Source organism: Ananas comosus, linkage group 5, assembly GCF_001540865.1.
Source record: "Ananas comosus cultivar F153 linkage group 5, ASM154086v1, whole genome shotgun sequence".
NCBI lineage: Eukaryota > Viridiplantae > Streptophyta > Magnoliopsida > Poales > Bromeliaceae > Ananas > Ananas comosus.
In genome coordinates, this window is record NC_033625.1 from 5,363,903 (window position 1) to 5,377,163 (window position 13,261).

At 38.0% G+C, this 13,261-nt stretch overlaps 3 protein-coding genes across 6 annotated transcripts; 2 read left to right on the forward strand and 1 right to left on the reverse strand.

Moving 5' to 3' along the window:
- LOC109710583 lies at positions 1,175–3,105 on the reverse strand. Of its 4 annotated transcripts, none has more exons than XR_002216395.1 (3): positions 2,457–3,105; positions 1,912–2,358; positions 1,175–1,787 (listed from the first exon to the last, which is right to left on the reverse strand). XR_002216395.1 is itself a non-coding variant. In XM_020233283.1 (3 exons), exons 2-3 carry the CDS (start codon positions 1,986–1,988, stop codon positions 1,570–1,572), a joined length of 303 nt encoding a protein of 100 aa, XP_020088872.1. In that variant the 5' UTR covers positions 1,989–2,030; positions 2,457–3,091; the 3' UTR covers positions 1,175–1,569. The 4 variants fall into 4 exon arrangements, 3 of the variants coding, with proteins under 3 accessions (XP_020088872.1, XP_020088870.1, XP_020088869.1); XM_020233283.1 differs by having other exon boundaries at positions 1,175–1,795; positions 1,912–2,030; positions 2,457–3,091; XM_020233281.1 differs by having other exon boundaries at positions 1,175–1,795; positions 1,912–2,349; positions 2,457–3,091.
- On the forward strand, positions 5,522–9,403 carry LOC109710330 (receptor kinase-like protein Xa21). The gene is made up of 3 exons (XM_020232840.1): positions 5,522–5,526; positions 7,140–9,252; positions 9,383–9,403. The coding sequence occupies exons 1-3, from the start codon at positions 5,522–5,524 to the stop codon at positions 9,401–9,403; spliced, it is 2,139 nt and encodes a 712-aa protein (XP_020088429.1).
- LOC109710579 (probable LRR receptor-like serine/threonine-protein kinase At3g47570) lies at positions 9,360–11,174 on the forward strand. The gene is made up of 2 exons (XM_020233275.1): positions 9,360–10,102; positions 10,593–11,174. The coding sequence occupies exons 1-2, from the start codon at positions 9,412–9,414 to the stop codon at positions 10,946–10,948; spliced, it is 1,047 nt and encodes a 348-aa protein (XP_020088864.1). The 5' UTR covers positions 9,360–9,411; the 3' UTR covers positions 10,949–11,174.

Here is a 13,261-nt window from a genome sequence, read left to right on the forward strand (position 1 = left end):
AGTGCAGAGCTCAAACACGATGCGTGATGAATTCTGGGATACTGCTCTCACTGGGAGGCCAGAAAGGTCTTAACTTTTAAATGCTGATTACAGTTTTTCCGTTTTTCAGTAAGGTTGCCTTATTACCCTTATGACAATATGTTGTAGACTCTTCAAAGACACTGTGCCATACTCTTGCAGATCCTAGTAGGGGCGTATACCGTACCAATTCGGATTTTTGTTCCCTAGCAATAAACCTTGCACAACAAAACTCGTGTTATATGGTTTTTTGGTGTCACTTCTAAATCAGTAAATTGTTTCAAGAGTTTGCCTAACCAGTTCTAAAGTCAAGTAATCATCATCATCATCACCAACAACAACAATAAATTCAGTACATGAATAAACATCAACAATCAATGCCCCAAACATCTTCCTTCATTTATCAGAACAACAGATCCTCGCGACGTCTCACTAAGCACGAAATTGAATTAGCTAAGATTTGTTCAAAAGCTTCCGGTTTAATCTTCGACACATTTGATAACATCGAGAATGAAATCATAAAACCTCTGATTGCATAATAAGATGAAGCCTATGCACATGAGCCTTTCGAAAGCTATGATTGCATAGTGGCTAACAAATCAAAAGAATATCTCTGCTATTTTTGTGAGCTTTGAAAACACCATATCAATAACATCCCAAGATTTAACTAAAGTAGCTTGGCCACTCGCAGAAAGCAACTTTGCCTTCATGAGGATCATTAGGCCTAGTTTAGTAGAAGGCGGTGTCGAATCATGCAATAATAATGATATATAATAATAGCAACAGCTTAAAAACTTGATGAGTCACCTCCGGTTCTTCACAATGTTTCATCAAAATTATCTGAGATTCCTCAAAATTCTAAACAATAACTTCCCGATTTATGTTGGGTGGTCACCTATCTTTTAAAAGGAAAAACAAATCTTCTAAAGATGACAAAATGAATTTCAGATTTCAGACGCTAGTATTTCTGATCTGGGCTCTCTGAACTGTGCAAATGATTTAGTATTGATAATGACTTCACATAAAGTTACTGGTAAGAAAATATGTTGGAAAATGATTTCAATGAAAAGATGGCTATCTTGCATCCACAGTGTCGTGATGTCAAAACGTTCAGCGAAAAATTCATAGCTGGTAGATACATGTAGAATACATGCTATTTTCATTATCTTATGTTGGATTTCCCGAAATGCTGCAAAAACACCACCCCCTAACTGCTGCACACGTGCCCATGCCCTACTGGACAAATGCGCATGATACAGAAAGTATATATGCCATTTTAAAACAAAAATGAAACGTCGTTCGTTTCACCAACATAATGTGAATAGATGAACAACGCCAAACTTCTTAGAGAGGAATAAAATAGAAAAGCTTGCAAGTCATATTAGCCTAATATGCTCATCGATGGAATCATGCAATATGTAAATGAAATAGAAAGCAGGTATGTCAATCCAGGCTGTACCATTACATTCTAAAGCCAGCCAGCAGTGGGAATACTTAACCTAATTGTTTGCCTTCTTTTAAGCCCTCTTTTTTAAGTGCTGGGGAGTTTGCTTAATCATCCATTATAAGTTCACTGTTAGCCCTTGGAGGAGTTCCAGTCCCTCTTGTAGCAGCTTTCGCCCTCGTAGCAGTACTTGGGGTCGAACTATCGTTGGAGTCGACGTCGAAGACGCGAATGGAGCTGTCGAGGGAGGCGGCGACGGCGAGGGAGCCGGAGGGGTGGGTGGCGGCGGCGACGACGCCAAGGGCGTGACTGTGCGAGGGCGGCGCTGTAGATCTAATAATTTAGAAGTTTTATTAACTTTTTACAGAAGTATTAATGACGATAACGTGGAAGATGAGTTGATATTAATAACACTTAAATTCTAATACGTGACGAAGAGAACTTTTTACTTGAATGATTTTTCATGTTGCTCTTGAGTGTTGGTACTTGAAGGCCGCACCTGCAGCGTCTGCACTGAAAGCTCCATCAGCTGCAGCCTTCTCAGCAACTCGAACAGCACCCCGTCCGACTGCAACATCACACACACAAAAATTCATTCAGGCAATTCATCAAACACCTTCGGGGCAAAGCAATTCGGCATCGAAATCTAGTCGCGGACGTGCTCCCGGCCAGCGCTATGAACGCCCTTGATTCTCAAAACCTCTCCGAGCGTGTGGCTCTCCTCCCCGATCCGAGCGCGCCGGTGCGGAGCTCGTCAGGAAAGTCTACGATGGAGACCGCGATGGCCTTCTCGATCACCCGGAAGATGTCGGCGTCCGCCGCGGTGCGGAAAAACTTCCGCCAGTAATCCTACGAATCCACGGGCGATGCCGGCGCCAGCACCGCCGCTGCCGCCGCTATGCCGGATCAGAAGAATAATAAAAACTAATTAAAGATTGGATTTCTGCTTTTTTGCAATCCAAAGAAACGGAGATCTATTGAAAGGTGGCGTTACCTTGGGGTCGAACTGCAAGCCCCAGACCTCGGAGGAGGGAGGGAGGCGTCGAGGGAGGCGATGGAGGCGTTGGAGTCGACGTCGAAGATGCGGACGGAGCTGTCGAGGGAGGCGGCGGCGGCGGCGGCGAGGGAGCCGGAGGGGTGGGCGGCGGCGGCGACAACGCCGAGGACGTGGCCGCGCGAGGGCGGCGCTGCTGCGGCGAGCTCGTCAGGGCGCCAGAGCCTCACGGTCTCGTCGAGTGAGCCCGTGAGGAGGAGCGCGGGGCGGGAGTCGATGGCAGGGACCCACGTCGCCGCCCAGATCGACTCGTCGTGGGCGTTCTCCACCTATCTGAGCCCCGCAAGCTTTATGGCTGCACGCCACCCCCCACGATCGAGAGAGCTAGGGTTTCGGGGGAGGGGAGAGGTCGAGGGGACGAAGAGGATCGAAGGCAAGGGTCGGTGAGGAGGGGAGATGAGAGATAGAGAGAGCAACCGGGATCGAAACGGAGGCGGTATCGAAGATGTGGGGTAGCAGGGATCGAAGAGGCGGAAGAAGAAGGAGCGGAGGTGGAAGACGAAGTAGAGGAGCGAAGGACCAGGAAAAAATTAAATGGGAAGGAAAAGCAATTAGTTGGGTAGGTCCCACCAATTAATTAATTAACAAATTATTTTAAGATGACAGGATCCACAGAAGTTAATTAATTAACTAATAAACTATCTAACGGGTAGGGCCCACAAAAGGTAAATTACGCTAATTTTGCCACGTGGATAGGAAGGAACGGGGTTTCAATATAGTTATAGATTAGAGTTATTAAATTTGATAGCTAAACTAAGTATGAAAACTCAAAAAAAAAACCGACATGGAGGGGCTCTCCACAAAAAAAAAAAATATATACAATTAAGTGAGTTATTTCAAAATGCCTAGAAAAATGTTCATATATTATTTATCTATTAAAAATCCATCTCNTCATTTAGTCTTTCATCTTTTTAAGTCTCTCCGGCCGCCACACACGTACATACATAGACCACAAGAAAAAGAAAACGCAGCTTATGTGCAGCCTGCTAGCGTTGACTTTGGAGAGTAAGTGCCGTTGAAAGCACGTTCTTTGTCGTAAGCTAGCCAACACAAAAAGTCTCACAAGAAACGTAACCTAAGTACGATAACATACTAGAAAGACATAAAACACGATTCAAATCCATTTGTACGTACGTACTTCAGCGACAATTTAAATTCAATTATAAAGGTAATATCATTATTTTCTATTTATAACTACCGACTATTCCATATTATACTCATATTTTTTATCCAAATATGATTTTTTTAGTTCCACTTTATACTCATATTTTCATCCAAATAAAGAAATACACTTATTTCTACGAAAATTCATACTTGTAACTATTCTCGGTATAACTAGTTCTTACTTATACCCGAACCAAACGAAGCTTTAGAGTGTATGTATAGTATTTCTTTTTTAAAAATCTTAAGGGAGCTATTTCAGAATATACAATTGGTGAGCGGTCTCCTTACATTTTTATTGTAAAAAATTAGCATCCAATAATTCGACCTGTTTCGTGGACTGGTCTCCTCGTTTACTCCAGTCACCTCTACAAACGTCAATCCACTAATTGTCCACCAATTTCCACCAATTTCTTTATAACACAACAAATTTTGGTTGTATTGAAATAGCGATGCGTTGCACGAATATACTGTTAGTGGGTGCCTTTAGTTAGCCACTTGGTTCATTTTTTACAATACGCAAATGTGCAGTTACAATTAAATGGCACTATAAAAATCTTTCGATATAAGGATGTTTTTTAAATAACACTNTTTTTTTTTTTTTTTTTTTTTTTTTTTGTTGTGAAAGTTTGCAAGATTAGATATGCAAAACATACTACCAGAATGACTTTTTAATTAGTAGCTTTTCTTGTGAAAATTGACCGATTAAACTATTTGATTATTTTAGTTAATTTGATTATTTTAGAAGATCTAGTCTCTACGTAAAACGTATGTTGATTATGTTCTATAGGCAAATTCGAAATTTGCTCCCTCCAGTTTTATTTTATGTGGATTGAGAGTTTGGGACAGCCCTTCACTACTGATTTTTTAAAAAGTGATATTTCTGTTCTTCTAAGGCCATCTGTGTAAATACATGCCTTTTACAAAGGCAATGAGGAAATTCTCCTTTCAAAAAACTTAAGAGGGCTATTTCAGAACCACCTATAGTTGAGGGGGTCTCCATACATTTTTATATATAAATAACAAAAAACTTCAAAGACCATCCCTATAGTTTCACACTCTCTCACTTTAGTACCATGTGATTTAAAGTATATTAATTTAGTGCCCTATGATTTATTTTTCTTTTTTTATTATCAATTTCACTAATTTTCTTAAATCAGTGACAAAGTTAAAACTAAAGGGTTCACTTCTGCTGTTTGTTTCTAACTGTGGAAGTGCAGTTCTGCGAGTTCTATTATTAATTTGTTTGGTAGGAAGTAGATGACGTAAAAAGTATAGCTTTCCACCCCCGGTATACTTACCTCCAAAGTGATATCATTGTCTATTTTGTAACTTATAGTAAATAATAAATTATAATAAATAAAAATTAATATAATTATATATGTATATAATTATATATATGTATAATTATAAAATAAAATTTTAAAAAATTATATTTTTTGTTTGCATATAAATTATAATAATGCAACAAATAAAATTCTAAAGTTAAAAAATTATTAATATTTAACAAATTCATTTTTCTTCATTTTCTAAATATACAAATTAAACAAAAAATATATTAAAGCTTACCTTATCAAATTTCATCATATTTTAGAAGAGGTAACCCTAACACATTAATCCATTGTTATCTTCTTTCACTTTACCGGAATTGACTTCGTCCCATGGGAGGGCGAAGTCAAGTTCATTATTTTAGGGCATGCTTGTTTCAACGTAAGTAGACTTAGAGTGGAAGTGGACTTTGAGTTGAAGTGGAGTTGGGGTGAAAATTAGTTCACTTCTGCTGTTTGTTTCTAACTGTGGAAGTGCAGTTTTACGAGTTCTGTTGTTTGTTTGGTAGGAAGTAGATGACGTAAAAAATGTAGCTCTCCATCCCAGATATACTTACCTCCAAAGTGATATCATTGTCTATTTTGTAACTTATAGTCAATAATAAATTATAATAAATAAAAATTAATATAATTATATATGTATATAACAATTATATATATGTATAATTATAAAATAAAATTTTAAAAAATTATATTATTTGTTTGCATATAAATTATAATAATGCAACAAATAAAATTCTAAAGTTAAAAAATTATTAACATTTAACAAATTCATTTTTCATCATTTTCTAAATATATAAATTAAACAAAAAATATATTAAAGCTTACATAATCAAATTTGATCATATTTTAGAGAGGTAATCCTAACACATTAATCCATTCTTGCCTTTTTTTACTTCACCGGAATTGACTTTGCTTCATGAGAGGGCGAAGTCAAGTTCATTATTTTAGGTGAACTGGACTTTCGGACGTAATAAAATTACGATGAACCAAACAGCGGAAGTGGTCAGTTTTCACCGAAAATCACTTTCCCCGTCCCACTTCCACCCTACTTCCCTCGAAACAAACAGGCCCTAAAGTGAATATTCGATAAACGTAGGTAGGTATCTGAAGGATTTTGCATATAATTTAACGAAATATTTACGAAGAAACTGACAAAAATAGAAAAATAAAACCACGGGGCACTAAATTGATATACTTTAAATCACAGGATACTGTAGTGAGAAAGTGCGAAACCAAGGGTGGTTTTTGAAGTTTATCCTATAAATAATTAACCTCCGATAATTCGTTCTTTTTCGTCCACTAGTCTCCTTGTTTATTCCAGTCAACTGTGCAAAACGTCAACTCACTAATTGTGTCAGGTTATATCTTCTAAAATATGACCAAATTTTATTATGTAAGCTTTAATATATTTTTTGTTTAATTTGTATATTTAAAAAATAATGAAAAATAAATTTGATGAAATAAAATTTAAAAAAATTATATTATTTGTTTGCATATAAATTATAATAATACAACAAAGAAAATTTTAAAGTTAAAAAATTATTAAATGTGTTAGGGTTATCTCTTCTAAAATATGATCAAATTTGATTAGGTAAGCTTTAATATATTTTTTGCTTTATTTGTATATTTAAAAAATGATGAAAAATGAATTTGATAAAATAAAATTTTAAAAAATTATATTATTTATTTGCATATAAATTATAATAATGCAACAAATAAAATTCTAATAATTAAAAAATTATTAACATTTAACAATTTATTTTTCATCATTTTCTAAATATACAAATTAAACAAAAAATATATTAAAGCTTACCTAATCAAATTTGATCATATTTTAAAAGAGATAACCCTAACACATTAATCAAATATATTAAAACTTACCTAATTAAATTTCGAACTTAAAAAACTTTAACCAATTTCGAACTTAAAAACTCGGATACTAATTATTAAGCTTTTAACCAATTACCGTTAGTGACATTTTGCAGAAATATTGCGGTACAAGGTACATCAGTATTCTCACACCATGGTATTACTACCTTCCGACAACGAAATAGGATTTTGACTAAGCGTCGAAGTTAGTTTGTTATCTATCCAGTTCCCAAGATTAAATACCAACCAAGAGCTACTGCAGGATAACTGTGGCTTTAGCTTCTCTTGTCTTAGTTCGTAGAAAGGAAGGCTTTTTCCATGCACTATTTTTTCTCATCATTCTACTATATGTGATATCCGCCACCTGGTGCACTGCCACTGCCGCCGCCGGGATCAAAGAAGCTGCATCCGACCGCGCCGCCCTCCTCTCCTTCAAGTCCCTCGTCGACGATGATCCGTTCGGAGCGCTCTCCTCGTGGAATAACGGCTCTCTTCACTACTGCAGGTGGCGTGGTGTCTCCTGCGGCCGCCGCCATCCCAACCGGGTCACGGCCCTCGACCTCAAGTCTCTCCGCCTAGCCGGTCTCATATCGCCCTCCGTAGCCAACCTCACATTCATCCAGAGGATCGACCTGTCCGACAACAAGCTAGACGGAAGCATCCCGGAGGAGCTAGGAAGCCTACGCCAGCTGCGATTTCTCAACCTGAGTGTGAATTCTCTTCGTGGAACGATCCCGTCTTCGCTTGGCAATTGCTCTAATCTTCAACTACTCAACTTGAGAGATAATAAGCTCAACGGTGAGATCTCGCCAACTCTATCGCGTCTTTCCGGTCTTAGAGAGCTTATCCTGAATCAAAACATGTTACAAGGGACGATCCCAGATTCAATTGGGAATCTTTCTTCTCTACTCTCTCTTTCTTTAGGTAACAATAGCTTGTCAGGAGCCATGCCTCCATCCTTTGGTGGCCTTCTGTCCTTGAAGATGCTTGAAATCCAATCAACTAGTCTCACGGGAACCATTCCCCCCACTCTCGCGAACCTCTCCTCTCTGAACGTGCTTGCATTAGGAGGAAACAACCTTCATGGTGAAATTCCTCACTTTGCACAACTTCCATTCCTCTCTTACTTGGCATGCAGTTATAATCATCTCTCGGGGACGATCCCAATCTCGCTCGGACGACTTTCATCTCTAGAACATCTCGATCTCGGGGTGAACAACTTAATAGGAGAAATACCGTCATCCCTTTACAATCTATCATCCCTGAACACCTTAGCACTCTCTTATAACCAACTCAAGGGAACTCTACCCTCCGATATCGGAAATGCTTTTCCGAACCTTCAAGTCCTTCTTATGGAGGGAAATCAGCTCGGGGCGCAAATTCCAGCATCCTTGTCCAATGCTTCTGAGCTATATGAGCTTGAGCTATCATTCAATGCATTCCATGGCACGATACCGCAGAGCCTTGGAGCCTTGCAGAGCCTCTTTCGGCTCACACTGGCCGTCAATCGACTAGAAGCCAGGAATCCTAGTGATTGGAGCTTCTTTACGGCACTCACTAACTGCACCAGTCTCCAAGTATTGGATTTAGGATACAATCTACTTCAAGGCATGATGCCCAAATCAATAGTCAATCTTTCCACTAGTCTTAATTTTTTGTCACTCAGTAACAACCAAATATCAGGAATTATACCTACTGAGATTGAGAAGCTCATCAATCTAACTGTTCTTGACATGAGTGTTAACGATCTTCGAGGCACCATTCCGGTAGAAATCAGTCATCTTTGGCAGTTACAGTACTTGGATCTGTCGAACAACATGCTCTCGGGCAAAATTCCACCCACTTTAGGCAAACTAACACGAATGGACCAGCTCTATCTCGGCAGCAATGAATTTGAAGGAGCCATTCCGCCGACATTAAGCAACATGTTAATGCTAGAGTCGTTAAATCTATCAAATAATAGGCTAAGCGGTAGCATTCCGCAAGAAGTTTTGACCCTTTCATCGCTCACAAACTTCCTTGACTTGTCGCATAATTTACTGAACGGTTCATTACCGTTGGAAGTGGGCAACTTGATAATTATCGGGGCGCTTGATCTCTCAAATAACAGGCTCTCTGGTGAGACTCCAGACACCATCGGCAAATGCACCGTCTTGGAAATTCTTCATTTAGAGAATAACTTATTTCAAGGGTCCATTCCTTCCTCCATAAGCAATTTAAGAGGACTTCAGGAGCTTGATCTCTCAAAAAACTTCTACTCGGGCCCAATACCCGCATTCCTTGATGAGCTCCCAGATCTACAATACTTGAATCTCTCCTTCAACAGTTTTGAGGGTCGAGTGCCGATGAAAGGGGTCTTTAAGAATGCGAGCGAAGTCTCACTTATCGGAAACCCTAAACTCTGTGGGGGAATTCCAGAATTTCACTTGCCGGAATGCACTTCGGTCGCCTTTGCAGCAAAACATAACTCTGATTATAAACTCAAGGTAATACTCATTCCTATAGCTGGAGCAATTTTGTGTTTGATTATAATCATGTGCTTGCTTCGGATACATCACTTGATAAAAAACTCTCGAAGAAAGCCGCTGTTGAGGTTTTCCTTAAGAAACCGACACACGAAAGTATCTTACGATGAGCTCTACAGGGCTACAAATGGGTTCTCCTCAGATAATCTGATGGGCACGGGAAGTTTTGGGTCGGTTTATAAAGCCGCCATGAACTATGAAAATGCCGACATCGTTGCGGTGAAAGTGCTTAACCTTCAACAGCATGGGGCTTTCAGGAGTTTTATGTCTGAATGTGAAGCCCTGAGAAGCATTCGACATCGAAATCTTGTCAAAATTCTTACATCGTGCTCTAGTTTGGATCACCGCGGTAACGATTTCAAGGCCTTGGTTTTTGAGTACATGCCTAATGGTAGCTTAGAAGAGTGGCTACATCCTAATGCATGCCAAAATAGGCCATTCAGAAGCCTAAGCCTAATCCAGAGGTTGAACATAGCTGTCGACGTAGCCTCCGCATTAGAGTATCTTCATCACGGAGGGTCCGTGCCGATTGTTCACTGTGATCTTAAACCCAGCAACATCCTTCTTAACAATGAAATGACGGCGCACGTGGGCGATTTCGGGTTAGCAAAGTTTCTGCGGCAACCGCCTGACGAATCATCAGAGCGTTCATCTACCAGCACTGTGGGAATCAAAGGATCTATTGGTTATGTTCCTCCAGGTGAGAAATATGCAATAAAATGATTACTTTTCCCTGCTTTACAGCATTTCAGAAAAGAATATAACACGTCTTTATTTGATTCCCATCTATACTGCATCTAACACTTTTTGCTGCAAAAACAAGTGAATGGCACAAGTTTAATAAATAAAATTAGAGATTTAGTCTAATAAAAATTAGTAGAAAAGGGAAGAAAATATTATGGGAAATAAAAAGGATGCTAGATATTAGCTACGAAAACCGACAAACTGGAGTTAGAATAAACTGCTTGATGCTTACTACTAAAAACAGATTAATTATGATTAGTAAACACGCAAGAGCAGAAACTTTATTTCTAAGTATCTGATTCTGTTTTAGAGTCAATTTATAAACTAAAAGATCAAATTCAGTTTTTGTAACTATGGCTTGGAAACAGTGGGAACCAAATCCAAATCCAAATGAATTCACCTGACAATCTCGTATTGTCTGTTTCCAATTAACTAATGTTGTGCAGAGTATGGAATGGGCTGTAAACCATCTAGGCTCGGCGATGTGTACAGCTACGGAATTCTTCTGCTGGAGATGTTCACTGGAATGAGGCCCGTCGACGACATGTTCAAAGACGGACTAAGCCTTCGTGGATATGTTCGTGCTGCTGCTGCTTCTCCGGAACATCTCATGGACATCATAGACAGAAACCTGCACTCAGCTGATAATGATATAGCTTATCAAGAAGAGTGTGTGCGAGATTGCATGGTTTTGGTGTTCGACTGCGGTCTCTCATGCTCGAACGAATCGCCATATGAACGATCCGACGTGACGAAAGTCTTAAAGGAGTTGAGTGCAGCAAGAGAGAGGCTTCTTAGCTAAAAGCAGTTTTTCTCCCTATGATGCAGTTCTCACTAGAGGCAAATGACTGTAGGTTTGAACATCCTCTGTTTTTCCTTATTTACATATAAAAAAAAAAAACTTGTGTAATGAAAATGCCTAGTCCTTAAACATCCTCTGTTTTTCCTTATTTACATATAGAAAAAAAAAACTTGTGTAATGAAAATGCCTAGTCCTTATGCTTTTGATCACTCCTTTCTAAAATGAATACAACGAAAAGGAGATAAGCACTTCAAATTTTGCATCTGTATACATTAATAGCTTCAAATTCCTAATTTCTGGCTCAAGTTTATAACTGAAGTCTAATATAACCCATCATTGCCAAATCTCTGTTGAATACATTTTTCAACAGAAAAGCTCCAAGCCTATTTAGAATGGTATATATACAAATTTTGGATTTTTTTTTTCTCCTTTTTTATTATAGATAGCATAGGTGTATAAACCTGCTACTATCTTAGTTCTTTATCCTATTAAGTTGTTTCTTTATGATAATAGGACATCTGGATCGACAATCTGCAGTGATACATATGATTTTGGGTATTGAAAGTGAACTAAATTTTCTGATTTGAAAGATTATTTTATGGTTCATCATGCAGCCGCAGAATGAACTTCAACAACATTCTAAAAATGAATTATAGGATTCATTCATCAATTTAAGGTCAAAGGTATGAACCTCGATCTAGATATCTTAAATTGTTTTCAAACAAAAATTCAAGCAATGTAGACTAAAGTTGTCAATTTTGAGATTCTTCAATCAGTACTCAAATGTCAGGAAATAGTAGAATTTAGTTCCCAGAGAGTTTAATTTTAGCGAAATCCCAACAATTGAATAAGCTAAAATGACTCGAACAAAATAAATAAAGTTTAGAAGGCGTATGTCGAAAAAGAAAAATGAAGTTGAGGGACCTATTTTTACAATGGCCTGTAGTTGCAGCGACTTCATGCATGCATGTTTACCTAAACTTAGCACAAAATACAGAAAGATCATACAATAGCATGAATCCAATGCAAAGAACACTCAGAAAAACGCAACAGAATGCTGTTTCTTGCACCAGAGTTGCCGTGAATGAGAGGATTCAGTGGCGATCGCCCGACGTGTATTTGACGCAATGAAAAAAGAACACCAGATACATACATACACACGCCACCCACTCTGAATTTCTTGTACTTTCTGAGGTATAAGCAAATCGCTTTTTCTTTCTCGTCACAGGATCGTCGGCCAACTGCTTGGTTATGAAAAATTTTCTTGATCCAAAACTCGTCAACCGAATATCCGAAAGATAATCAAACATCAATCTTGGAGGTTGTAAACATAAATCTTGCAAGCCTCTTTGCTTCTGCTGCAGCTTCTGTGCTAGCTGGTGCTATCTCAGCCGAGCTTGTGCGGGAGCTAGCATGCACTAACAGCTTTTTCAATAAACATCCAAAATATTAAGATAAATTAAATGGTATTTCCGATCATTGTACACAAGTCATAATTAACTAGATTTTAACAGACTAAACATTATATCCAGATTAGGCGTGTCAACGAGCCATACAAGAGCGAGCTAGGGCAGGCTCGTGTTTGGCTCGTTTCAACATGAGCTGGTTTGTTGAAGTCTCGAGTCGAAAAATTTAACTTGTGTGCAGCTTATTTTTTGACGAGTTGAACACGAGCTGGCTCACGAATAATAAGTTAGAAGGATTAAAAAGAATGTATACAAAAATCAAATTTATAAGATTTTATCTATTAGATTTTAATTTAATCGTAGAAACTTTACATATAAATGAGTTTTTTTATAATTAAGTTGGGTATTATATTTAGATTGAGCTAAAAAATTAAATAATAAAAATCTATATTATATATATAATTATTTATTTATATATATAAATATAAAATATATAAAATATATAAATATAAAATATATGTATTAGGGCCGAACTTGAGCAAGCTGATCCCAATTCCTGTTTGGCTAGTTTATTAAACTAGCTGAAAAATTCAGCTCGTTTAGTAAACAAGCAATTCGATTCAAACACGAGCTTATTTCGATCCGAACACAAACTGTCTCACAAACAACGAGCCGGATTGCCATTTCTAATCTAGATCAACTATAAACACTACAACAGAATTAGGTTATAGAAACACATGTTTGGGACACTTTTGAGTAAGTATCCCATTTATCCTAAAACTTAAAAAAATATCTATTAATGCCTAAATATAAAGTCCAATCCAACCAAAAATAAAAGATCACTCTACTCAACCCACCACACCCAGTCCATTTGGCCCGATTACAAACAGAAAAGAAAAAAAAAAGA